The 24,952-nt window shown below is 37.6% G+C and overlaps 4 protein-coding genes and 1 long non-coding RNA gene across 5 annotated transcripts; 1 reads left to right on the top strand and 4 right to left on the bottom strand.

Annotated features, from left to right (window-relative positions):
- Nucleotides 1–518: 518 nt before the first annotated feature.
- LOC113716249 (protein FEZ-like) lies at nt 519–2,643 on the top strand. Its single transcript, XM_027240542.2, has 3 exons — nt 519–1,089; nt 1,353–1,657; nt 1,757–2,643. Exons 1-3 carry the CDS (start codon nt 906–908, stop codon nt 2,504–2,506), a joined length of 1,239 nt encoding a protein of 412 aa, XP_027096343.1. The 5' UTR covers nt 519–905; the 3' UTR covers nt 2,507–2,643.
- Nucleotides 2,644–3,941: 1,298 nt separating this feature from the next.
- Nucleotides 3,942–6,139, bottom strand: LOC113715348 (large ribosomal subunit protein eL34-like). The gene is made up of 4 exons (XM_027239535.2): nt 5,952–6,139; nt 5,707–5,786; nt 4,383–4,492; nt 3,942–4,291 (listed from the first exon to the last, which is right to left on the bottom strand). The coding sequence occupies exons 1-4, from the start codon at nt 6,028–6,030 to the stop codon at nt 4,198–4,200; spliced, it is 363 nt and encodes a 120-aa protein (XP_027095336.1). The 5' UTR covers nt 6,031–6,139; the 3' UTR covers nt 3,942–4,197.
- A 2,439-nt stretch (nt 6,140–8,578) lies between these two features.
- Nucleotides 8,579–11,020, bottom strand: LOC113716553 (uncharacterized). Its single transcript, XR_011823233.1, has 3 exons — nt 9,639–11,020; nt 8,843–8,882; nt 8,579–8,760 (listed from the first exon to the last, which is right to left on the bottom strand). It is a non-coding gene; the product is annotated as an uncharacterized lncRNA (long non-coding RNA).
- Nucleotides 11,021–12,615: 1,595 nt separating this feature from the next.
- On the bottom strand, nt 12,616–16,998 carry LOC113715488 (uncharacterized). The gene is made up of 5 exons (XM_027239697.2): nt 16,225–16,998; nt 14,730–16,123; nt 13,517–13,930; nt 13,203–13,432; nt 12,616–13,101 (listed from the first exon to the last, which is right to left on the bottom strand). The coding sequence occupies exons 1-5, from the start codon at nt 16,392–16,394 to the stop codon at nt 12,850–12,852; spliced, it is 2,460 nt and encodes an 819-aa protein (XP_027095498.1). The 5' UTR covers nt 16,395–16,998; the 3' UTR covers nt 12,616–12,849.
- Nucleotides 16,999–22,866: 5,868 nt separating this feature from the next.
- On the bottom strand, nt 22,867–24,602 carry LOC113716602 (zinc-finger homeodomain protein 11-like). The gene has a single exon (XM_027240997.2). The coding sequence runs from the start codon at nt 24,030–24,032 to the stop codon at nt 23,016–23,018; it is 1,017 nt and encodes a 338-aa protein (XP_027096798.1). The 5' UTR covers nt 24,033–24,602; the 3' UTR covers nt 22,867–23,015.
- Nucleotides 24,603–24,952: the final 350 nt, after the last annotated feature.

The raw sequence follows: 24,952 nt of genomic DNA, 5'->3' as shown, positions 1-24,952 counted from the left end.
AAGACTCTGAAATAAACTTTGAGGGAGGAGTAGTCAAAGGAATTTGGCAGCTGAATATAATTTTGAGCTTCTGCTTTGGGAGTTGCTTTTTGGTCCATATCCAAATAACAATTCAAACCAAGTTAAATAAAAAAACTCACTACATTTGGAAGTTTGCATTTTCATCATACGTACTAATTACTTTAAAATTTTCATCAACCGAATAGAATATATTAAAAATGACAGTGAACTTCCAATCCCCATAACGGCTGATATGGTAGTTCTTGAGATTCCTCAATTTGGAGTAAATAAAACACAATAGCTTTCAATAAGGCCATGAGCTAGTAAGATAAGAGTCATTGCTAGGATCCCATTTTTCTTTAGGGTTTCTTGGTAGGTGTTATTATGAACTTGGCCAAAGTTTCCTTCCTTCTCAGATATAGTACCGATCCTCGTAAGAAAACAAGCCCTTTAAAGTCACCAGAAAAGTAGGCTGATACTTCGGGGGCAGACCCTTCTTCAGGAAGCATATAATGACTTCAAACTGAGACAACAGCCTTACAAACTCAGCCTCTTCTTTGTGTTTATCTGTTTGGAGCGTCTGGACTGCATGCTAGCTTTTAAGTTACTTATATGTTTCATTTTGTAGGGTGTTTATTTCACACTAAGGCACTAGAGTTACAAACAACTGACTGTTAGAGAATTTAGTGGAGTTTTCTTAAAGATTTTTACATTGAAGAGTTAGTTACTTAGCTTGGTTTAAAGATCTGCTGTAAGTTTTGAAACATATAACTGCTTTCTTGTGGTTGCAAGAATCTATAAGTTCTAAGCTTCGCGCTTGATAATCTGGAATTATTATTAGTTCCCTATTGAGAACACTGAAATTAAGGAGTAAGCTTGTGATTCACGTTAAGGAGAAGAAAGGCATGGATGAGAGAAATGATAGTAGTGAAAAGTTGGATGAAGTGATGTTGCCAGGGTTCAGGTTTCATCCAACAGATGAAGAACTTGTAGGGTTTTATCTAAGAAGGAAGATACAGCAGCGACCTCTTTCCATTGAACTTATCAAGCAACTTGACATCTATAAATATGATCCATGGGATCTTCCAAGTAAGAAACATCTATCCTTCTCTCTATTGTATGTAAATTTCACTACTATCTTCATATGGACCTTCATTCTTCATATAAGAAAACTTTGAGTATACTTCAGTTGCTTGTTTATAGATCTATACTGTGACATTTTTTCTGTTTCAAGAACCTAGAGGGCCGATCTTGCGTGTTCTTTACTTTTTTTCCCTCTGAAAATGTTATGCTACGAATTCATACAAGAACTAACCGAGTGTTTGTGCTCTTATAATTTCTTTTGCGAGCAGAGTTAGCAACAACTGGAGAAAAAGAATGGTATTTTTATTGTCCAAGGGACCGAAAATATAGAAACAGTGCACGGCCGAATAGAGTAACTGGAGCTGGATTCTGGAAGGCGACGGGCACTGACAGGCCTATCTACTCCTCTGAAGGTTCCAAGTGCATTGGCCTAAAGAAATCCCTAGTTTTCTACAAGGGTAGAGCTGCAAAAGGGATAAAGACTGACTGGATGATGCATGAGTTTAGGTTACCTTCACTTAGTGACACAGGACCATCCAAGAGATACATGGACAAGAATAATATTCCAGCTAATGTAATGTACATCGTACTTTTCTAGATTTCACAGTATCTAAGATTTTTTTTCCCCAATAATGTGATGCTCATGTCTTACTGGTTGATTTGGAATCTTCAGGACGCATGGGCAATTTGCAGGATATTCAAGAAAGCAAACTCAAATGCGCAAAGGGCTCTTTCTCATTCTTGGATCTCTCCTGTACCTCAAACAACTCCTACTACTACAACATCTGACTTTCTAACTCAAAATGTTTACGGTACTAGCAATTTCAGCTCAAGTAACATGTCATTAACAACCAAAACAAGTTCAGTAATCCAGTTTGGAGATAGTAACAGTGATTTACAACAATCATCAATTGCTAGTACTTTTTCTCCACTAGATACTTCTCCCTATAATTCCATCGTCAACCAAATGAGCAGCAACATTGAACCATCTCAGATTTCTGCTTCAAAATGTGACCTCCCTCCGACCACCACATTTCCAACCATCCCAATCCCAACATCTGAACCCTTAAAATACACTATTGACGCTTCTTCCTTGCTACTAAACATGTCCTCCTCCATGTTTGGCGATTTTGATGATAAAGTGTCACAAGATCAGTACTTCCACAACTTCTCAATCACAGTGCCTGATCAGGTTACTAGAAGAAATGCTAATCATGATGATCAAGAGGAGACAGCATTGGTGAATGATCCCAATGTAGCACAAAGGGATCAACTCTGGGGGACGATGCAACCCGTTGGATATCCCTTCAACTTCCCGTTGAATATGGGAGATGCATGGAAGTCGAACTTGTTCTGGGATTCTTCACCTTGCCCTAGTAGTGATATGTCCACTAATTTTTCGACCAACAAGTGTTATACTTAATCCACATACGAATGATGAACTCATTTTTACCCAATTTAGTTTGTGAACAACTCAAGTAGTGACAATATTTTACTCTAAAAGATTTAGTACTTAGTCGCTTTTATTTTTCATCATGTTTTCCTTTTTTCGGAGTAAGCAATTTATTAGCTACATATAGAGTCTTAAAAAAGTTGATGGAGGGGAAGCAAGCAACGTGTTCCTCACTAATCAAGAGTTGTGTTCTAAATTACTCCATATCTTGGGACCAGAAAGATATGTCTTGTTTAAAATTCACTCCAAAGCTCTATACATATGTATGTTTTTATTGCAAGCTTTCCTGCAGCAGGTGTGAGCCCGTGTGTGGATGGGAGTTTTTGAAGTTTTTATAATAAAATAAAACATAGTAGCAAAATAATAATGTGACGTATTTGAGATAATAAAATAAAATATATAGGAGCAAGTATGGTGGGTAAATATAGGTTTGCATGGCATTGTATGCCTCCATGTTTATGTGTAGAGAAGTGATTCTCAAATTCAACTTCGCATTCCGATAGAAAAGATGATTGTTGCCTTGAGTAATGCGAAAATGCGTCTACATAGCTAAACTTTGCAATAATATAGTAGAAACTTTTGCAATCCTCTTTCCCTCTTCTTCCTTCGGCTTTGAGTTAACCCCTTGATATACCGTACGGTTTGTTTGAGCCCAGTGGTAGGATTGGGAAGTCAATAATAATAATGGGCCACCAAAAGCCCATTGGAGCCACTCTTCAGCCGAGCCTCCTGACATCCATCTATTACGCATTTGGGGGTTTTTTTTTTGGGGGGGATGGTGACCCGTTGCTGGTCACAATTCGCTCCTCCGTTGGATTAGCTATTTTTTAAAAAACTTTGCTATATATTTTAAAATATTTTTAGATATTACTGTGATCCAATGACCCGTCAACGGAGGTAACTCTGAAAATAAAATCAACCGATGACAGTAAAAATAGAAAGAGGACAGATTTTTACTGTCCACGATCACACACAGTATTAAAAAGATGGGGAATCCAATGTTAGGCAGTAAGCACTACAATAAAAGAGGCAAGAGTACCCCCATCAATCATCAATTATCAAATGACATAATCGGACCGACCAATTGCGGACATGCCATTGGATACTTACCGCTCATTCACCAAACACGCACTTTCAACGGAGCTGTGCATCAGCATCACTAGATGCGTGTCAAGTATGATGGTCTGCAACAATCCTGGCATGGTACGAAACAGTAAACACAAGGTTGCCCTTAGATGCACGAAAGCCACTTGTATCCGACCATATTCAAGTATTTCTCAATCCTGCACCCTCATATAACACAGGACGAGTTCTGCCACAAGTAAACTTCACGCGCAACTAAACGATGCAAATTTCAAATCAATGTCGAAACAAACAAACAAACAAAAATAATTCAAAATATCTGTGGAGAGAACAACTGAACTAACATTTAAGAATCCAAAATGTGTTTCAAATTCCATCCAGAAATAAAATCAAAACAAAATCCTAGGGATCATGGGCTTTTTCGACAAGTAGACCACTGGAAGTCGTACAAAAGAAGCCTGACAAAACACAAATCTTGAGCTAAATAATCTCATAATACATTTCCACGATTCCTTGCAGCAAGCTGTATCACAAAAATTACTCTCAAAGCATGGTCAAAAATTAATACATAATTTATCTTAGCTCTTGGCAGCTAGCTTTTCCTTCGCCTTTTGAATCTTCAAAACCTTCTTAACAATCTTTTGTTCTTCCACTAGGAAAGCCCTGATGATCCTATAACATCACATCAGGATGAATCAAGATACCAGAGCAATACCGATCACCGGTCAACATAAAAACAGGAGAGTTTTATAGGGCTACCAACCTTTCCCTCACAGCACTACCGGACAAAACCCCACCATAAGCACGGTTCACAGTCCTCCGGTTTCTGGCTAGTCTAGACCTCTTGTATTCAGCAGGTCTGAGATGCGGAATCTGCAAATTTCAAAACCATTTAAAACCATGGACATTTAAGATGATAATGCTTCATGCTGTACATCAACATCTAATACAGTGATTCATTTTAAAAATGCTTAGAGATGATCACCATATACATGATATTGAAAAGCGTCAACTTCTGATTCAATAAGAGGACCAAAAAAAATCATTAGCATCTTGATTGGCTAATACAAACACCCTCGCCCCATCAAGTTTTACTAGTAGTCCAAAATCAGTTGAGAACACCTCTAGAAAATACACGTAACAGCTCTTATTCTTGGAAAAATTCATCACTGATAGCCCCCTCTTATTGATCTCTCTTTAACACAACTGACAAATGATATTCATGTACTTCTCAACTCTGTATTAGCATTCTTACAGTATTGTGGCCCAATAAATTCAACTATATAATAAAAAAAGTACTGTAAAGGTGAAATGACAAGAAAGGATTTAGAACTCTAATAGCAGCCGCAAATATGATAGAAATCAGAGATCCATATACACGTTTCACTTCCAACCATGAATAAATTTCACTTCATCATTTCATTTGTGTTCAAGTCGGTTATTTTTCCAATTCAGCTGCTTCCCCCCCCCCCAAAAAAAACACGTATGTGGGTTCCCTCACTGATGATTTTAGTTAGCCAGAGGTGAAAAACCACTCAGGAGATCCCTATAAGAATTACAATCACGAACGCAACAAACATTTCATCATCTTTTCCACAGGTGACCACAGACACTCTTGGTGAATTTCACTCTAAAATCTATAATTTGGTGGCACAAAGCCTCCAAAATAATCACATGCTCTATCAAGACTCATGAAGCTTTATTAACTTCATATGATGACGCAAAATAACATGTCAACCGTCATTGTCCCAGATAACAATCTATCCTCTACAAACCTCCAACATATAACCCATAATGCAACATCTAATCACACAACATGAAAGCTTAAAGCACCCAACTAAACTAAATGCAGCAAATAAAACTTGATGTTGCATGCCCCAGACCCCATTGCTAACACCTCAACCACCGAAAAATCACAGAAAATCCATATATCATTAACCCCAAAATCACTAATCTAATCAACCATAAAAATAAAGTAAAAATCCCACGCAAGTAAAATCATTAGAGCATCGAAAAAGAAGTCAGATTTACATGTTAAACCCACAAGCAAGATTAATGAGGAAACAGAATTAGAAGATAGAGCATACCCCTTGGATCCTCTTGCCAGTAACAGGGCATTTGGGTCCACTAGCCCTCTTCTTCGTAGTCTGATAAACTAACTTGCCACCTATTTTTCATCCATAAAGACCAAAACCCATCAATTTTATAGCGCCAAAACATCAAATAGCAAATCACGTAAAAACCATAACAGACTTCACATGAACAAAATAATCAAACAGGTTCGGGGCATAAACAAAGGTAATGTGGGCTATCAAGAAATGAGGAGATTTACCAGGGGTTTTGACGACCCGGTGTTGGTTGGACTTGGTGGCATAGCTATGCCGCTTGCGATAAGTGAGCCGCTGCGCCATTTCTGCGCCCCCTCGGGTGTGTGTTTGAGGGTGTACTCTCTGTTCTTGCAAAGGAGAAGCTGAAGGAGTAGGGTTTGGGGAGACGGAGAGAGAAAGGTTTATAAAAGGTAGCCAAAAGAGCGTCGCCCTAGATCTGACGGCTGAGATTGGATTAAGCTTTGGGCTTTTTCATCTTTTCATGTAAGACATTGGGCTGCTTCTAAACGAAAAGAGTTGGGCTCCTTTGGCTGGGGAGGCCGTTGCAGAATTTTCAATTTCTACCCTTGAGTTTGGCTAATTACCATAAGACGATCTAAGATTCACAAATTATGCCGAGAGAGAAGAGTAGGGCCTCCTCCTCGGGCCGGAGTGAGATTAGTCAGGCCGAAGGCCCGGATACTCACTCCGTCAGAAAAAAAAAAAAAAAAAAAAAGAGAAGAGTACTGAGTACCTTGTAGGCACAAGTCTCCTCCTAATGTTGTGTGCCTAAAAAGGCAATTGTGAAAATTAGGAGGAGGGACATCTTGAAAGTTAAGTTAATGCTACCATTTTTACTCTTATTGGTAGCACTGTCCTTAAAATAAATCACCCCTTTTTAAATTAACATGGACTTTCTTGGAATTTGCAATTTAGTTTAGTATTAATCATAAAAATAAAAAAAGACCTCCCTCTTTAAATTTTGAAAAACATAATCACTCTCGCAAAAAACCAATATGGAAAAAGATAATAAAAGTAAATAATAACCCTTTATTAAACATAGACTTCTAGCATCTTTTTCAAGTTATTTTATTCTTAATTTTCATATCTGTTTTTAGTTGCATTAAACTTAGGGAAACATTTTTTTTTTGGTTTGAAGTTTAGGAAAATGTTATTTACACTCCATTTTTTATTATTTGCACTTCCACCATTTGTTTTATCATATAGTATAATAAATAAAAACTATATAATTAAAATGATAGTGGGAGTGTAATTAATAAAAATGAGAGCGCAAATAACATTTTCCTAAACTTAAGTATTCTTTTCAATGTACCATCCAAAATTTTCTTATCGAAGCAAAAGAGCATATTTTTCAAAGGAGGTAAGCATGAATTAAGCACTTGATTTGTCAATGGTAAGACATTTTGGTTTGTCAATAGTAAGACATAACTTAATGTTATTTTCATATTATTTTGTGAATCTAGCTGCTAGGTCACAGATTGTGCCCCCAATAAAAAAAATTAAATAAATGCTAGGTCACAGGTAGAGGTGGCAAAATGGGTGATTTGGGCGGGTTTGGGTTGGGTAAAATGGATGATGGGTATAAATGAGTCAACCCATTTATATCCATTTAATTAGATGGGTATAAATGGGTAAGTCAAAAAATGAGTTGGGTAACTCAATTATCCATTTATAACCCATTTATTCTAATTTTTTACAAGCTCATATAAATTCATTTTGTAAACTAAATTATCAATTTATATCATTTTACACCCATCATTAATTTTAAATATTTACTTATTATGCCAAATAAGTCTAATTAACAATTTTTTTTCCTTCCGTGTGCCATGTTGCAAAATTACATATTATTTAATAATTGAACAATAAGAATCTAAAAATTTGGACTAAATAATATGAAAGTTAACAAAAAAATTTAATCCAAAACTTTGAACCCCTAGTATTTTTTCGTTTATAAATTTAAAATTTCATTTGAAAAGGTAAGAAAGGAAGCTAAAATTTGTCATAAATTGATGATGCTAAAAAATGATCAAATTAATAAATTACAAGGAAATAAAGCGATAAGATAAAACCAACAAATAAATATAATAAATAAAACAAAAATACTTAACATAAAAAATAGTTAAAAATCCTTATGAAGACTAGCAATCACTTCATTTAGCATACAAATATCAACCTGAAGTCAATATATGTAAATTACTCAACAGTACTATGAGTAATCACAGGTAGGTTGGATTATACAAGATATACAAGAAACTGAAAATGTAAATATGATAAAGTCAAAAGAAACTCTTTAAGAAAAAATTGTCAAGAGCACGACTACTCGTGTGATTTCTCCTCTTTTCCCATGAAAGTTAAGTTACAGAATGCATCTGTGCTAGCCATTGTGCTATTGGGCTTGATTTGCTTGCTTCTACTTTGCTGCAAACTTACTACGTGAAGCAGGTACCGAATAGTGCCAAAAAAAACTGCAGCCAGAATGGTTTTCATTGCCACAGGACAGCGAGATGCACAAGAGAAGTTGACTCTCAGGGCCTGGTCTCTGCAAAATCCAAATGCAGACGGTGGTACTATTAGAGCAAAATATTTGCCATAAGTTTCTATACCATGCCTGCTCATGTGTTCTCTTGATAAACTGAACTCAGTATTATTCTTCAAACCTTTGCGCAGCAACTCAATATGACTAGAATTCTGATTAGAAGACGGGATGAAGTAAGCAGCTTGAAGGAGTGCCAGTGACAATACAAATATCCACTTGACAGTAAAAAGATAGCAACCTAAAAGTTTGCTGCTGGCTGAACACAAAATAGAGAAGATTCCTGGCAATCAAAACCAAAACCAAAACCAAATTCAAAGTTCTGTTTTTTGCTACTTAAATTTCATCTAGACAGAAAGATAAAATTCTTTTCACCACATTACTAACAATCTCCATGATCATGAGAATACAGCTTACCTAAATATGAAGGTTAGTAAGTTTAGCAACTAAAGGTGCAAAGTCAATACTCAGTCTTTCTTTATCTTCACCATCTTCAGAAGCTGAAATCAAAAGTAAATTCAATAAGTGACCAAAAAAGTAAAATACAAGATCATGTGCATTGAAAGGTTAAGTATAACATACCTGTTACTCCATATAACCAGTCCCTAGTACATAACAAGACCTCCACATTTTCTGGTAGGAGCGAAATACGATATTTACCCACAATTCTTCCACCAATACTGAAAGCTGATTCCAAGGCCACTGTAGTGATAGGAATACTTAAAATATCCCGTGCCATCAAAGAAAGAATAGGGTATCGATTTTTGTTTTCTTTCCAAAAATTGAGAACATCCAATTCTTGAGTTGAAAGGAGTCGAGTATCATCCAAATAAGAGTCTACTTGTGACTTATTCCTCTTGTTTGCATGTTGTTGACTCTCAAATTCAGCAAAATCATCATTGTCATTGCCCAAATCACCACCAGAGCAGCCTGCTATTGATCCATCTAGCAAATCACCATCAAAAGTATTCTCGTACTCCTCAAATAGTAAATAAAATTTATCCCAAACTTCATTAGCACGTTCTTCATAATCAAAAGGATATAGCTTCTTAAAAGCATACACCACATAATCCATTTTAAAACGCGGATCCAAAATGATGGCAAAACTCAAAACCAAGCTATAACATTCCCAATACTTCTCAAATTTCCGTTTCATTTTCTTGCCCATTTCACTCACTTCAATGTCTAAATTATTGACCTCTTCCGTGATAACTTTTTGAATTTTCCAGACACCATGAAAATACAAATTTGCAGTTGGATAATTAGTCCCTGAAAAAAGGGTGGTCAGGTCATAAAAAGGTCTCAACAGTGTTGTAAATTTCTGCACCTTAAGCCATTCTTCTTCAGTTGGGTAAAATCTACTGAAGTTGCGATCAACCACGTGCAACTGATGAAAGGCAAGCTTATATTCAAGTGCACTATCCAGCATCACAAATGTAGAGTTCCATCTGGTTGGGACATCTTGATGCACCCTCTTATTGCATGGCAAAGAAACTTGAACAATACACTCTGCAAATTTCAACTTTCTTGATTCACTAGCTCTGATATATTTTACACACTCTCGGATCTTTGAGACTGGTTTGGAAATAACTTTGACACCATCTTGGACAATCAAATTTAGCACATGTGCACTGCATCTTACATGAAAAAATTCACCCTCACAAAATAGTGTATTTCTTAGCCTCAAATGCTGCTTCAACAGATTCACCATACCATCATTGTAAGATGCGTTATCCAATGTGATAGTAAAAACTTTTTTTTCAACAGCCCAATCTCTCAATAAATCTATGACTTTTTCAGCTAATATTGGACCACCATGTGGTGGTGGCATGTGGTGAAAATTTAGAACCCTCTTTTATAAAATCCAATCTTCATCCACGAAATGAGCCGTCAATGTCAAATACCCATCTGTTGCAATAGATGTCCACAAGTCTGCAGTAAGGCAAATTCGACTTGAAATTGAATTTAATTCTGTCTTTACTCTCTCTTTTTCTCTTTTGTACATCTTTTCAATATCAGCTTTTATCATGTTTCTCGAAATGGGTAAAGCATCTGAATTTAAGTATATACACAAGTCTCGAATTCCTTCTTGCTCCACCAGTCTATAAGGATGGTTATGCTTCACAATAGCAATTCCCATCTTTTCCCGATAAATTCCTTGGTCAATTGGAGACCGTTTTTCAAAATCAGATTGTCCACGCTTATTACAATTTGAAAGATGACGCCATAAGTTGCTTGTTCCGGTTGTTTCACCGCATGCATAATCACGCTTGCGCCATTTACATTGTGCTCTTTGTGAGCCATCTGGCTCAACACATAATATTTCAAATTCCCTTCCAAATCAATGACGTGAGCTGTCTCGAACGCTTAGAAGAACCTTGGATCAACTCATCTGTATTGGTAGGTTCATGGCTTGTATAAGAACATTGTTCCTGAATGTGCTCTGACAACTCATCTATTGGATCATGATGGGATAGCATTTCTGTTATCTATACTACCAACTTTGTACACCTTATCTGATATTTTTCTGTCTAAGACTCTCAGCCTTCCAATTTTGTACACCTCATCTAATATTTCTGCAACATTGATCCCAAGAACTACATGTTTTCACTAGTCTTCAACTGAGATTGGAAGTATTAAGTGTAGTTGTGGAAAAACTTTTTATCATATGGCCCCGCCAACATGATGAGCAAAAATAACAGAGCTAGGACTTATATATTATATCACGTATGCATTGCAGACACAGATGAAAATAACAGGCAAATGCACCTAGGATGAAAATATTGATCACAATCACGATAGTGGTAGAACCAATACAGTGATTGTTTGTGCTAGACAAGCACACTTAACAATTATTGCCTTCTTTTTTTTACCAAGTATTGTCAATTTGGTCCAGCCATAAGTCTACAGAGCTTTCTACTAAATAAGATCTCATGCAATCTGCAAACAAAGGTAAGCGAAACAATCATTTAACCAGTCCAAGATGTCCAAAAACTTAAGAATGGTAACATACTACGGTGCAATATTTTTAGATTCAGCAATCTGCAAAACTGAACTTAATTAGATAATCCTAAAATTAATTATACCATTATTAGCCTTCCAAAGTTAAGCTTAACTACTTCAAATTCTTGACTGTCAAAACCACATTCGCCAATGCTTGATCCGCATGCATGCAAATGCAACCAAGAATTCTAGCAGACATGCAATGCAACCAAGAATTCTAATTAGGCACTATTTTGAATTCTAATTCTGGAGATCCGAACGAAAGAGATAACACAAGCGAACCGTTTTTTGGCCGTTAATCAAGGCAAAATAGTTGGCTGCATCGCTTGTGTGTCACCATTCATTCCGTCTGCAGGATAATAACCATTGGAATGTCTCTGTCAGTCCCACTAGTGTCTGTCATCCTATTAGACCACTCACACCTCACGAGACAGCAAAACTACTTTTCGAACGATGCCCATATGAGCTCAGAAATCGGATATGAAAGGGGCAAAATACAAAGACGGGGAGAAGAGATGGGGGAAACAAACACTGGAGGAAGAAGGGGGGAGGGAAGCAGTGGGCTTGCTGGTGGGGAGGAGAAGAAGATTGACGGTGAAAATGGGGAATACAAAGGGTTTGGGAATGCAAGTTAAATGGGTTAGATGGGTTACCCAATTAAATCCATTTAATAAATGGGTATAATTGGGTAACCCATTTATATCCATATATAAAAATTTAATGTACCCATATCCAATTATTAATGGACGGGTATGGGTAAAATTAATTAAATGATTTTATTTGACACCTCTAGTCACAGGTACTTGACCACCATAGTCTAGCAAGAGCCCAATTAGAAAATGCTGCTACGGCCTTGATGTCCGGGCACGTTAGCCCATCCATCTGCAGCAACCACTATTTAGATTTGGGCCGTCCGTTAGTTTTCAAATGTGAGACTGAAAGTTGGAACCCATAGCTGTTGCTCTTGCACAATCTATTCTACCCAAAGGAAACAGACAAAATGCCTGAAAAACAAAATTAGAAGAATATTAGAGCAATAGTTGCGGGCTGGCATTCAATTTTGGATAAGAGATTATTTATCCAAATATATTTACTTACATTATTATTACAATTTTCAATATATTTTTTTATCTTTTTAATTTCAATTATTTTTTTATCTCACATACATCACATCACAAAAGTGCTACCGTAAAAAAATCTCAAATAATTTACAATCCAAACAATTCCAAATTATTCTTCAGGATTTGACTCAGTGGATCTAGATTTTAGAGGTTGAATATGAAATAGTACCCAATGATTCTTGTTGAAACTTCGTGTTTATTTGGAGGAGAAATCTGGTTCACTCTACATGGTAAGGGAATAATTGATTGTACGTACTTATTAGCTCGTGTAATCACCAGAATAGAGAATAATTAATGTCCTAACCTCAAGTTTAGGCTGGCAGATTACACAAGTCCGCCAGCAATCTATTCTCCACCTCTTACTTTACCCCTTCCAAAACTGAAGTAAAGAGGGCAATTCCTACACTGTGACTCTAATCTTTACAAAGTGAAGATACGTACTAGTTTCGAAAAGAAGCTGGAATTTTAGCATGGAAAGAGTAGAAAAGCCGGCTCAACGCAAATCTTCCTGTTAACAATATTGATGTTATCTAGTTTCTTCTGGCACCAGATCAGATGATCAGTTGTCAATCTTGGTAAGCTTAATACTCTCGATACCAATTTCAGTTCCACCTGAGAGATCAGCAATGCATTACTTGTTTGGCCTGCCTGCTGTTTTTGGAACCTCTTCACTATGCAATTTACACTTCTCTGTATGTCTTTGAGCTTCCTCTCCTTCTGTCAGGGAAGGAAAATGAAAGCATTATAAGCTGAGAAAGGCGAAAATGAAAGATGGAAAGAAGGGAAATGAAGATTCAATGAACACAACCAAGACAAACCTTCTCAAGACGAGTCCTAACGTTCGTAAGAAGCTCAGAATCGACAGCAGCCCGAGGATCAGCTAGACTTCCTTGAACACTCTTCAGTATTCCATCAGCTTCCTCCTTGTCAGCACGAAGAAATTCCCAGAAGATGTGCATCGATTCCTTCAGGGTTTGTGCCAACATGGAAATTGATATTGCATCTATTTCATCTCCTGTAGTTTCCTTCTTGTCCTTGAAACAATCATCTGAAGACCAGTTAAAAAGTCATTCAGATCCCAGTGAATGTTAGAATAACTCAATCGAGTAGTGATTTTGTCAAGTCTGTTAACCTTTGATGATTGGAACTTGAAGAAGACAACGGCAGGCGCATCTGCTTTTAACAAAGTGTTGAATTCTAGGTCCATTAAATCGCTCATCCTCCAAAAATCTTTGCACAAGCACTTGAAACTGTTGGTATTCTCCTGCCACTTGATTATAGCAGTGATTACCTTGAGAATCATATTCTAGCAACTCCTTTACTTTTCCATGTTGCCACTGCAAAATCTCCCATGAAAGGCAAATGTGTCCAACATAGACCAACTCAAGGTCTCTATGCATTTCAGTGATGGATTTAAGGGTGGGATCAGCATAGATCCTACGTTGTTTTGACATCGAAATGCTCGGTAAAGAAAAGGGCTTGATGGATGAAAGTAAAGATCTTTTACTTGGGATGAAAAGTTGAGAATCCTTGTGCTGAAGGAAACCTGCAACAATCGTGAAACCAGCGGATATACTGAAAAGTACTTCAAAGAAGGAAACAAGTCCAAAAGGTTGAGCAGACGGCAATGTTCATGCCAAGATATATAATTCTAGTCAAACAAGAATAATTTACGATCAACCTAATAGAGTGACTCTGAAAACAATTGAGGAATGATTGAATATATCTTCCAATGTGCAGGCTGACAAATCACAGCTACTGCAGCAATAGAGGCATTCGCATTATTATAATCATATGATTCTTGAAACTTGGTGGTATAGAAAAGATGGGTTATATGACATTAAAGACTAATCAATTGAATAATTTGTGGTGTAGAGAGCAAAGGGAGCTTTGCATAATGAAGTGGGATCTTGGTGCTGTACGCATGGACTACGCAAATTGGAGGCCCACCAAGTCAATTCGTCCTTTCTTGATGATCTTGTTCAAAAAAGATCTTCACAACAATCAGATTGGATGGGACAGCATTTAGCGTTGTGGACTGTAATACAATTTAGTCCAGGACAAACTATACAAAAATCTTTTCAACTCCATTTAAGAAGGCAAGGCATGAAATCATAATGCTTGAGCACGTTGAGCGTGCCCTTTTTGATGAATTTATTATCAACCTACTCTGATTACGATATGCATTTGAAGTTGTGTATACTAGAAACTAGTATAATAAATTTGAATCTTCTCATCAAGATTTTGACCGGCAAAACTATTTTATGAAATAATTGAACTAAAAAAAATACCAATACTTAAATCACAAGGAAAGAAGGGAATGTTTAGTTTAAGTTTAAACTTACTGATTGCATGCAAGGTCTGATAATTCAAGATGTCCAATTTTCGCGTTTTTTCTGCATAACTCTTGTAGAATTTCTGGATTTCTTCCATGAGATCTTTGTACTCGAACTTTTCATCAATTTTTAGTGGTTTCAGATAATCTAAAACCTTTGGAGTCTCGCAATCTTCATTTTCTGAAATAGTAGGAAGCCCCCTAGCCATCGAATTCTTTCTTTCCATTTTCATTTGTTTAACTAGTTGCTGGTGTTCCAATAGGATATCAAACTCATCTTCATCATCAGAGTTTGATTCCCATGATTCCTTTCCCAAGCTCTCTTCTTGGAAATTTTGTGGACGGTCATCCATCAATTGTGTTTCTTTACCTCCAGCATGTGCAAGTTCAAACAAGCTTTCATCTTTCCGGGACAAAATAGTTTCATCAGCCTTATTTGCATCCTTTGAACGAGGCTCCAATTCTATGTAATCATCCTCAATGTCGTCATCTGCTTCCCCAACAGTGCATAAGTTACCATTTATGACCTCTTTCCCACTTGAGCATCTTTCACTTATTTCTGGATTTCTGTCAGTATTACTAATCATGGGACTGGTAGATGCAAAGATTTCAGAATCCTTTGCATCAGAAGAAGGTACTTCTGTTATTCTTGACGGAACTTCATGATTACCAGCAAGTGATTCATCAAAAGAGTTCTCTAACTCTGGCTCTGAAAAACAATCTGAGGAATCATCCCTTTGAAGCAAATGGACTTCATAGGAAATCTCATCGTCCAACTCTTCGTAGGTGGAGACTTTGTTTTGAGCTGAACTTTCACGTTGTTTACTCTCCAGAATCTCTTCACTGAACGGAGTTTCGAGTAAATGATCTGCTATTTCTTCCTCAGGAGTCTCTTCTTTTGTATTAGATTCTTCGATATCATCTCTTTTGTCGTATCTCAACTCAATCAGAAGACCATCACCATTTGAAGAAGCATTAGAACACCTATCCAAATCTTGAACTTCAGAGCTGCTTTTTATCTCATCTTCATCTTGAATAACTCTACCATCACTATTCTGAATCAAACCGTCATCTGAACCCACAAACATTTCTTGAATGGTAATGCTCCTTATTTCCGGCTCTTCCATGAATTCTCTCAGATTCCCGGCCGCCATGAACTGATACTTTCGAGTGCTTGATCTAAAGCCACTCTGCAGAAAAGCAGAGTCCTCTGTTTCTGCAGTCTGTTCTTTGGAATCTGCAGATTTCTGACTTCTTAAGCTGAAGGTGAGGTTTGAACTCTCTTTTTGAGTAGTAAAATCGGAGTCAAAACCCATGGAAGTCTTTGAAATCACTTCACCATCTTCTTGAGAATGATTGACATTAAATTTTGAAACATTCTCTTGCGCCTCATCAGCGTTAACCCTGCAAAATCAGTAGCAGTCAAATATTAGATGATAATAATAACTTCATGGTAGGAAAAACAAAGGAAAACCCACGAAAGAAATAGAAGCAAAAGATCATACCTGTGCGTGTATTTGACCATCAACCAGAAGATATTGAGCATGAAGTTGCATAGCCAAACCCACAGAAAATGGCCATACCTAAACATCGTTCTGTGCAAAAGCTCGTTCAAAAACCTCTCATCTACAAAGCTAAAGCGGCTTTTGAGGGTAAAGAAAACCTGTCTAGCCATCCTCACAACCAAGAAAAAAAATGTTCAATCATTTCTCGGCAAATATTGAGAGCCCGCCAAAAAAACAATGACAAAAAAGAGTACAGATTCTTGCCATCTGGAGACACAGTATCTCAGTCTGCGCAGAATCTAAGATATTTCATTGGAGGCAGTACCCCAGTGGACTGTCCGCTATAGGTACTCGTGGAGAAAAATATTTGCCAAATGGTAACAGCTAATCAAGGATGATTTCTTTTGGAATCTTAAGGCTAACTTGTTGGCGAAGATTGTGGGAAGGAAAGAAATTTTCAGGAAAGTAATGAGAGAGAGAGATACAGGTTGAAGAATAAAATGAAGTGGAATTGCGCCATGATTCGAAAGAAGACTACGAAGACCTGAAGAGTGGCTTATAGATTTGCAAAGAGGTTTTGTCGGTTGAAGGCTTTTGTAGGGATTATATATTTTTTTTTCTATGTATCCTCCAACCGTTTCACACGTTTCAACTGGTGGGACATTTGTGGAAGTCAAGTTACTCGTTGTTACGGAAAATTTTTGCCCCTAAATTTGCTTTGGGAACCATGCTAATGGAAGATCTTGGCTCTCTGTAATTCTCCTTTTGTCTTTCAGTTGAGACTTGACCTCACTTGTGGAATTAGTGAATCCTAACCAAATTTTCTAATTGGCATGTTTGGGAGATGACGTGTTAGATTTTGATGTTATTGCTGACTTTAGAAATTTTTTTTTGTTTTTCACGTATTTTCTTGAATAGAAAAGAGGGATGGTAATATTTGAATATACAGTAATGATAATGATGTGAACGAGAAAAAAATGAATCTTGATTGTGAGATGAAGATATGGATCGCTACACTAGAAGTTTTAACATCCCCGTCTGGATTGTGATTTTGTGCAGAAAAAGATTTATATTTTTTGTGAACATAAATTTTTAATTTTTTTTATCTTACATATATCAAATTATTACAATACATTTTTTTCACAAAAACTCCTAAAAATACCAAACCTCTCGATTGCAATATCAAATTATTACAATCCGTTTAGTCATGCATACCCGTGTTTGGATTGCTAAATTATCCCAATCAATATTTTTATATTCTCAATAATTTTTTTTATCTCACATGCATCACATCAAAAAAAGTGTTACAGCAATTATTCCTAATAATATTTCAAATAATACTACTCTATCCAAACATCTTGTTGGTATTTGATAACTATTATTATACATCTTACGTGGTGGTATCAAATAAAACACGCCATGTTGTTGGTATTTGATACGAACTTAAACCTACCAAAGAGCATAGGCATTGATTGACCTGGCATGCGGACACGTACATGCACAAGCATCACGTTACTTTCTTCCTATTTGAGAGTAGAGCTGTTAATCGAACCGGGTAGCTCGCGAGCCGAGCTCAACTCGGCTCGATAAGGGCTCGACTCGGCTCGTTTATTGAGAGAAACGAGCCGAGCTCGAGTTCAACTTGATGCTCGTTTAATAGACGAGCCGAGCATAGCTCGACTTGTTTAAGCTTGACAGGCTCGAATAGTAGGGGTATTAGTGTAATTTCATTGTATATTTGATATTCTACAGGCTCGATAGGCTCGAGTTCGAACTCGAAACTGCTCGAATAGTAGGGGTATTAGCGTCATTTTTATTGTGTATTTGATACTCTACAGGCTCGACAAGCTCGAGCTTGAGCTCGATAAGCTCGACTCAATTTTAAACTCGAGTTCGAGCTCGAGCTCGAGTTTTCTAGCGAACATATCGAGTCGATCTTGAATAGTTTGTGAAGCTCGAATTACTAATCGAGCGAGCTCGAGCTGGCTCGATTAGGGGTTCGAGTCGAGCTCGATTATCACATGCTCGAGCTCGACTCGACTCGTTAACAGCTCTATTTGAGAGGCATCCTCGCGATGTGGCTTCAAACGGTGCGTTAAGACATACTCTTGAAAGGGAAATATGCCAAATGGAATATGCCACGTCCAAAAACCTGTTGGTTTTCACTTCTGACACATTGATCTGGAAAGCCATAATGGGTATGCAGAATACTCCAATTTACTGATTGCACGAATCAGGATCATCTATCAGCTGTCAGTTTTTATTATCAGCTAGGAAATAAGTTGCGGTGGTTGGAATTTTATAATGGTGTGAACATATGTCTCCTTTCCAGCAATAGAAATAGCACATCAATCTCCCTTGCTCCATTCAATACGTTTGTTCCACCTTCTAATCTATTGTGATTCGTAGGAAAGGGGGAAGGGGGTCCTCAGGCAATTAGATGATATACATGCTTCCTTGACAGTTTGGGTTGTTCCTTGGGGCCGGTTTGCTAAAATGTTTGTCAGGTGGGTTGCTAAATGAATGAAATGTAAAGGTGAATTTGGAGGACATTGCGGCTGCTCCACCCGTTCGTCTTTTGATTAAGCAAAGAGTAGTTGTATTAACTGAGTAGCATATTTTGGTACTTTTCTGATTCTTCTTTCCGGCAAATGGTCAACTACTTTAATGTGAAGCACATTGCCAACATCCACGACTTTCAGCCACTACTCCGGTCCACTATTCTTAGATGCCCTACTATTCTCTTTTGTTGTTGAACTAAGAATACACGACAGAGGCACGCAAAAGCTCTTAAGAAAATATTTTTTTTTCATTTTTTGTCAATATAATTTTCAATCATTTTTTATCTCATATACATTAAATCGTTACAATATATTTTTTAGTGTAAAAAGTCTAAAAAATACAAACTCAAATGAAATTATACTGTAACGATTTGATGCATGTAAACTAAAAAAAAGCAATAAAATAATGTGTTTACGAAAACATATTTAATATAGAAACTCAAACGAAATTATACTGCAATGATTTGATGCATGTGAAATAAAAAAAATAATAAAATAATGTGTATTTGTAATTATTTTCTCTAGTCCATTGATATTGGTGGCACTGTCACTAAGTCCATTGATATTGGTGGCAATTGGATTTAAGCATGGATTGTTGGTATTTATTTTTTTTCCAGTCCATTGATATTGGTGGCACTGTCACTAAGTCCATTGACATTGGTGGCAATTGGATTTAGGGGTAATTGTAGAGCCTCTCCTGAGGTTTCTGACATTTGCACTGACCTTCCTTGTGGTTTGAAAAATTACACTGACCTCCCCTGAGGTTGCAAATTCAGTCCAAACGATTAACATATTATTTTAGGGAGTGAAATTAAAATTTTTTACCAAATTTGTCCTTTGTATTACATGTCCAATGTATGACAAAGCACTACAAATTAATTAATAATTAATAAACTTTAAGGAGTATAGTTTATAGGCAAATACACATTACCTATTTAAAGCACCGGTATTTTACTTTCAAACATTTAATTTGTGATAAATATATCAATATTTGTAATTTTTCAAACCATAGGGAACGTCAGTGCAAATTTCAGAAACCTCAGGGGAGGTTTCTGCAATTATCCCTTGGATTTAAGCACATAGATGTTGGTATTTATTTATTTTTTTTTTCCAGTCCATTGATATTGGTGGCACTGTCACTAAGTGGATGCCAAACATTCTAGAGCCGTGGCCTTGACGTGTCTGTTCTGTTGTCCTCTAAGAAATGATGGACCCATATCAAGGGGCCGTGGTAGCTTTCAACATATCTTATGATTAATCTTTAATCGTCCCAAAAGCAAAACCTTCAGAGGCCTCACGAGTTCTATTTCGCGCAATTTTGGGTACATCCAAATCCAATTTATTTATATCAAGTTCTAAATAATTTGCATCGAAATCCTATTTATTTACGTTATGAGTAAAATTATGTAAAATTGTGCGAGCCCCAGATCCAAATCTTCCAGGCTTCATGGTAGGTCTTTCTCTTTCTCTCTCTCCTTTTTTTTTTTTTTTAATTTCCCTGTCCCTATGAAATTGACATATAAAACAAAACCTAAAAAAGTAAGGGGGGAACAAAAAAAGAAGAGTAAAAGATTGCTGCCTGTTACTCTGTCAAAGATGGCAGATGTTGGACCACCCCCAATAATTAGAATTCTAATTAAATTAAAATATTATTTGGAATAATTATTGTAACACTTTTTTTATGTGATGTATGTAACATAAAAAGGTGATTGAAAAAAAATAAATTGAAAATTGTATTTATAATGGAAGCAAATAATTTTTGGCCAAATAATGACTATTGTTAACAAGGAATTTTATGTGTCAAATCCATATTCGTGGGAGTTTCTATCCGTTGAAGAATTACTGCTAGTCGCAGGTAGGATGTTTGACTCTTGTAGGCACATAACGAGGTTTCGGGCAAATATGGAGAAGGTTTTACACCAGATTTGTCTAATAATAGGATCAACCTATTATACCCCCCCAAAAAAAAAACACAACAGAAGAAAAACTGGTGACACCAACCCAACCCTTGAAACTTGTGAGTCAAAAAAGTGCGTGTGTAACTTAGAGTTTGGATTTCTACTCATTGCACAGGGCCGAATCCTTCGCCGCATTTAAACTTGGGCTTTTGTGAGAGGTTATAAGCCTATACAGCCCATAAGTGTCAGATTGGGTTGTGTTGGCTAAAATTGAGGATTTCATCTCAATTTTAAAAAATTTTCATCCTCTTTCCATTATTTGCATTGTACTATGATTTTGTCAACTGACACAGGAGTAAAGTAACCCTGCAGCCACTGGCCATTTGGTCCGGTGATCATCATCATAATGATGATATTGGAGGTCAGGGGATCAACCCTTGCCTCCCACAATTTGGCCACAATATGTGGCTGGTCTTAGTTGACCATCCTCCTGCCCCTTCCCTTAGATTAGGCTAAAGTAAGTTATACAGCATCTATCGTTATCAGAAAAAAAAAAAAAAGTGCATGATTTTTTGTGCTTTACAATGTCCATGCCCACACGACAAATGAATACGCTAACACAACAAATACACGCAAAAATATGGGTTCAGCTGTGAATTCTATCACACATTCTAAAAAATTCTGTATCAAAACTCACATCAACCGCTCCCTTAAACTTTAAAGTGGAACAGTAGTCTCATCCATCAATCTTACCCTGCAAATAATTTTTGCTAATGGCAACCAGCCCTGTCATCATAATGCTGACAGAAACCAAATGGAAAAGGAGTAACTAGTTTTGCTTTTACTTGCTCTACTAAATCTCCTTCTTTGTTTTTCCCCACAGGTAATCAGAATAAAGCCGAAGCTTGCCGCCTCAGAAATCAACCAGGGTCGGAAATCCGGCGGCCGACAGCTTTCTTCACATTTTATTTATCAGCACAGAAAAGCCTGTGTCTGCTTGGCTTAAAAGCTCAGATTACAAGACAACATAAACAAGTTTTCAAGCGTCACGAAGTTTAGCTGCTCCGTCCGTCCTAATAATAATTGTGAGACTGTCGAGTCACCTTAAATTAATGAATTATCAGACCCTCCACCTCTTACCAGAACCAAAAGAGGAAACAGGAACTAAGGAAATTATATAATAAACCAGATTGACAATGAGGTTAGAGAACTGATAAAGGGTGGAACCATCTTTAAAGGTGCATGACATAATGACATATAATTTGAGCGAGTTTGGATAGGAAATTATTTGAGATAATATTTTAAAAAAAAAAAAAAATATCGGAATACTTTTTTCAATGTGACGTAATTTAAACGTACGTGAACTCTTGCTATCAATGATTAGGAACAGAGATTTCTTGCTAATCTACTCATCAAAATGTACTTGATGTACCCGGATAAAGTTCGATAGTTTTTAATTTATCTATACATAAGTAAATAAATGCCCTGATGCTCAAAATTGAATTGGAAAGAGTTGTGATTATTACGAATTAAAATGTTTGGAGAAGATAGAAATCATCCACTTAGCCTTAGCTTCACCTTCGGACTGAAAGGTCAAAGGTACACCTACCAGCCTCATTGTGCCATAATATTCCCCATTAAGATTTAAGACAAGTGTGCACTACCCTGCAAAGGTAAGGTTTGCTAGTAGAAACGCAAATTAAATGGAAAGAAGACAAAATTGCGTACAGCATTTCCTTCCAAGAGTTGGACATGGTGTAATGTAAACAAAATCAGCTACGTAGTACATTAATTGTTAAAAAACATCATACCACCATATAATATGATATGATATCGTTCCTCAAAATCATGCACAAAAAACAACTGATTTTGAAGATAATGACAAATACCCCTTCATCCATCCTCCACCGAAAGAAATCAAAAGCCTTCTAACACCGGATACAAGGAAAGGAGGATGACATACAGGAAAAGAGTAGATCATGTTAAAGTGCAAGAAAAAACAATATTGAACTCGGCTTCTTTCCCCGTAAGCATCTCTTTTTATCTTTTTCTTTTTTTTAATATCTCTCAAACAGTGGTAATATGAGGAAAAAAAATATTAAACGATGATCATTCTGTGAACAAAATAAAGATACCATAGCAAAATGGAAGAATCGGAAAACGGGGGATGAACAGTAAAAAGATAAAGGCTCAAAACACATGATGCTTTATTTACTTGTGCCGTTGATTGATTAACCTTAATAATCATTAGTAGTACAACAAGACTACTCCCTAATCAAACGACCTATTTTTTCTCAAAAAGCTTCTTCCATCTTCTTACTTCCCATAGCGATCAAGATGAAGAAGAACTGCCATTGGTATTGTTATGATCAAGGTCGAGATCAAGATTAGCATGGCCACTCTCGTTGTTACAGTAATGACTCTCACTATTCTCCTCCTCATCATTGTTGATGCAGCTGTCGTTGATGTTGTACCCGCCATTTTCCGGGCTGCCTCCAATTCCACCATGTTGGCGGATGTTATTACTGTTGCTCTTGTCCTCTTCCGTGATATTGGCGGTGGCGGCGGCGGCAGGGTTGGTGATGGTAATGGTGCTGCTAATATCTCTGCGGCCAACTGTATTTTTGTTGTTATGCATCCAAACTTTGAGGACTCCTCTGGCGACCCCGATCTCATTGCAGAAATTCCGGACCATATTGTCATCGCATTTCTGCATTTTCCACCCCATCTTCTCAGCAAAAGAGTGCATTTTCTCCTTCTGTTCTTGGCTGAATTTCGTTCTGAACCGCTTTCGGCCGCTGAGGTTCTCGGCCGCCGCCTTTGTCTCCCTTGGGGTTACCGGTGTTGCCACCTGATGGTGGTTCGGGACCTGCTGATCGTCGTGCGCGGCGGTGCTGAGGGCAAGAAGCATCTGGGTTGGTGGATAAGAGAGAGTTGGTGGTTGTTGCGGCGGTGGAGAGGGGGAAGAAGAGGACCTTCGGCGTTGGCGGAAGTCGAGAAAATGTGGAGCGGCGGTGGTGGTGATGAAAGGGGAGTACTCCACCTCGCGACGGTGGAAGTTGCGGTGGCAACCACAGGCGGCGCAGTTTAGCGAGGTGGGGTCGGCGGCGGTGGCGGTGGGACAAGGCATGAACTCTCCACACCCGTCCAGAGCATGGCCACCAATGTTGGCTGCATGGTTCTTGAGACATTCTCGGTAAGCCACCGCCGTCTGAGGAGGTGGTTGGCGGTGGTGGTACTTGGATGAGCCGTTGGTGAAGGGAAAGGACCTAATAGGGTGGGTATGTGGTGGGGTATCATTGTCAGTATCAGGGGTTGTGGTGGGGGTTGAGATGTTGGTTAAACCCATTTTTGGTAGATTGAGCAGCAAAAAGTACCGAGAATTGAGATCGGTAGAAGAACAGCGTCTTGCTCTATGGTTAAAACTCGAGAGAAACCATAGTTCGATTTGTGAGACTCCTGAAAATGGTAAAGGAGGGGAGGGTTGATATTTATGGTGATTTGGATGGTTGAACGCTGAAGATTATGCAGAAGAGGATTTGCTTTGAGGTTGGGGCGGGGGGGTTGTTTGATAGTGATAAATGAAACACTACTACAACTAGACAAAAAAGTCTTTCCCAAGAATATCAACCACTTGTTTTATGGAAATCCCAAGGTTTAGCGGTTATAGATCACGTTCAGACACAGAGAGGTAAAAAAGATCACTTGCAGGCAATAAATCGCCTGCATAGAAATCCATCCAGCTCTTGAGGTTTGGGATGCTGTTGCACTTAATTGTTCGTCTGTGTACTGTGTAGTATAGTAGACTATAGAAGATGAGGTTACTTACTGCCCTTATACCGGTTGCAGATCACATCCAGACGCAAAAGGTTAAATGGGGGGGGCAATAAATATGTTCTGAAATTACTCGCCAGAGAGCAATTAATTGGTTTAGAGAAAAGAGATGAGAGAGAGGAGGCCCCCCCGGGGGGGGGGGGGAGGGGGGAGGGGGAGGGGGTTTATGTCATACGTGTACTCATTGTCAAATTAATGTACACTTGGCACGAGCAGAGGGTGTTGGGAAAACTCGACCCCCACTGCTAAGTACAGTTTATTGGCGAATTAATTTGGTAATTGGGATTGTCTTCTTACAAGCCAGGACCTTGACCTGGGGCAGACACGGCATGGGTTGATTAATTTGTTAAAGACCAGGCCAGGCTAATATAAAGGTTGAATCTTACGTCAATGGAAAGTTTGAAGCTTGAAAGTACATAAAGTTTAGTGGAATTA

This window comes from Coffea arabica, chromosome 11c (genome assembly GCF_036785885.1).
Source record: "Coffea arabica cultivar ET-39 chromosome 11c, Coffea Arabica ET-39 HiFi, whole genome shotgun sequence".
NCBI lineage: Eukaryota > Viridiplantae > Streptophyta > Magnoliopsida > Gentianales > Rubiaceae > Coffea > Coffea arabica.
The sequence above is the reverse complement of the archived record's forward strand: the minus strand, read 5'-3'. Positions and strand labels throughout refer to the sequence as shown.

What these genes read in the sequence shown, in the direction of transcription:
- LOC113716249 (XM_027240542.2), top strand. Translation starts at nt 906, where the DNA reads ATGGATGAGAGAAATGATAGTAGTGAAAAGTTGGATGAAGTGATGTTG. An exon ending in TGATCCATGGGATCTTCCAA is followed by an intron (nt 1,090 to 1,352) that starts GTAAGAAACATC and finishes TTTTGCGAGCAG; the next exon opens with AGTTAGCAACAACTGGAGAA. An exon ending in AGAATAATATTCCAGCTAAT is followed by an intron (nt 1,658 to 1,756) that starts GTAATGTACATC and finishes TGGAATCTTCAG; the next exon opens with GACGCATGGGCAATTTGCAG.
- LOC113715348 (XM_027239535.2), bottom strand. Translation starts at nt 6,030, where the DNA reads ATGGCGCAGCGGCTCACTTATCGCAAGCGGCATAGCTATGCCACCAAG. An exon ending in CTGGCAAGAGGATCCAAGGG is followed by an intron (nt 4,493 to 5,706) that starts GTATGCTCTATC and finishes TGAAATTTGCAG; the next exon opens with ATTCCGCATCTCAGACCTGC. An exon ending in GGTAGTGCTGTGAGGGAAAG is followed by an intron (nt 4,292 to 4,382) that starts GTTGGTAGCCCT and finishes GTGATGTTATAG; the next exon opens with GATCATCAGGGCTTTCCTAG.
- LOC113715488 (XM_027239697.2), bottom strand. Translation starts at nt 16,394, where the DNA reads ATGGCTAGACAGGTTTTCTTTACCCTCAAAAGCCGCTTTAGCTTTGTA. An exon ending in ATGGTCAAATACACGCACAG is followed by an intron (nt 16,124 to 16,224) that starts GTATGATCTTTT and finishes CTGATTTTGCAG; the next exon opens with GGTTAACGCTGATGAGGCGC. An exon ending in TTAGGACTCGTCTTGAGAAG is followed by an intron (nt 13,102 to 13,202) that starts GTTTGTCTTGGT and finishes CTTCCCTGACAG; the next exon opens with AAGGAGAGGAAGCTCAAAGA.
- LOC113716602 (XM_027240997.2), bottom strand. Translation starts at nt 24,032, where the DNA reads ATGGGTTTAACCAACATCTCAACCCCCACCACAACCCCTGATACTGAC.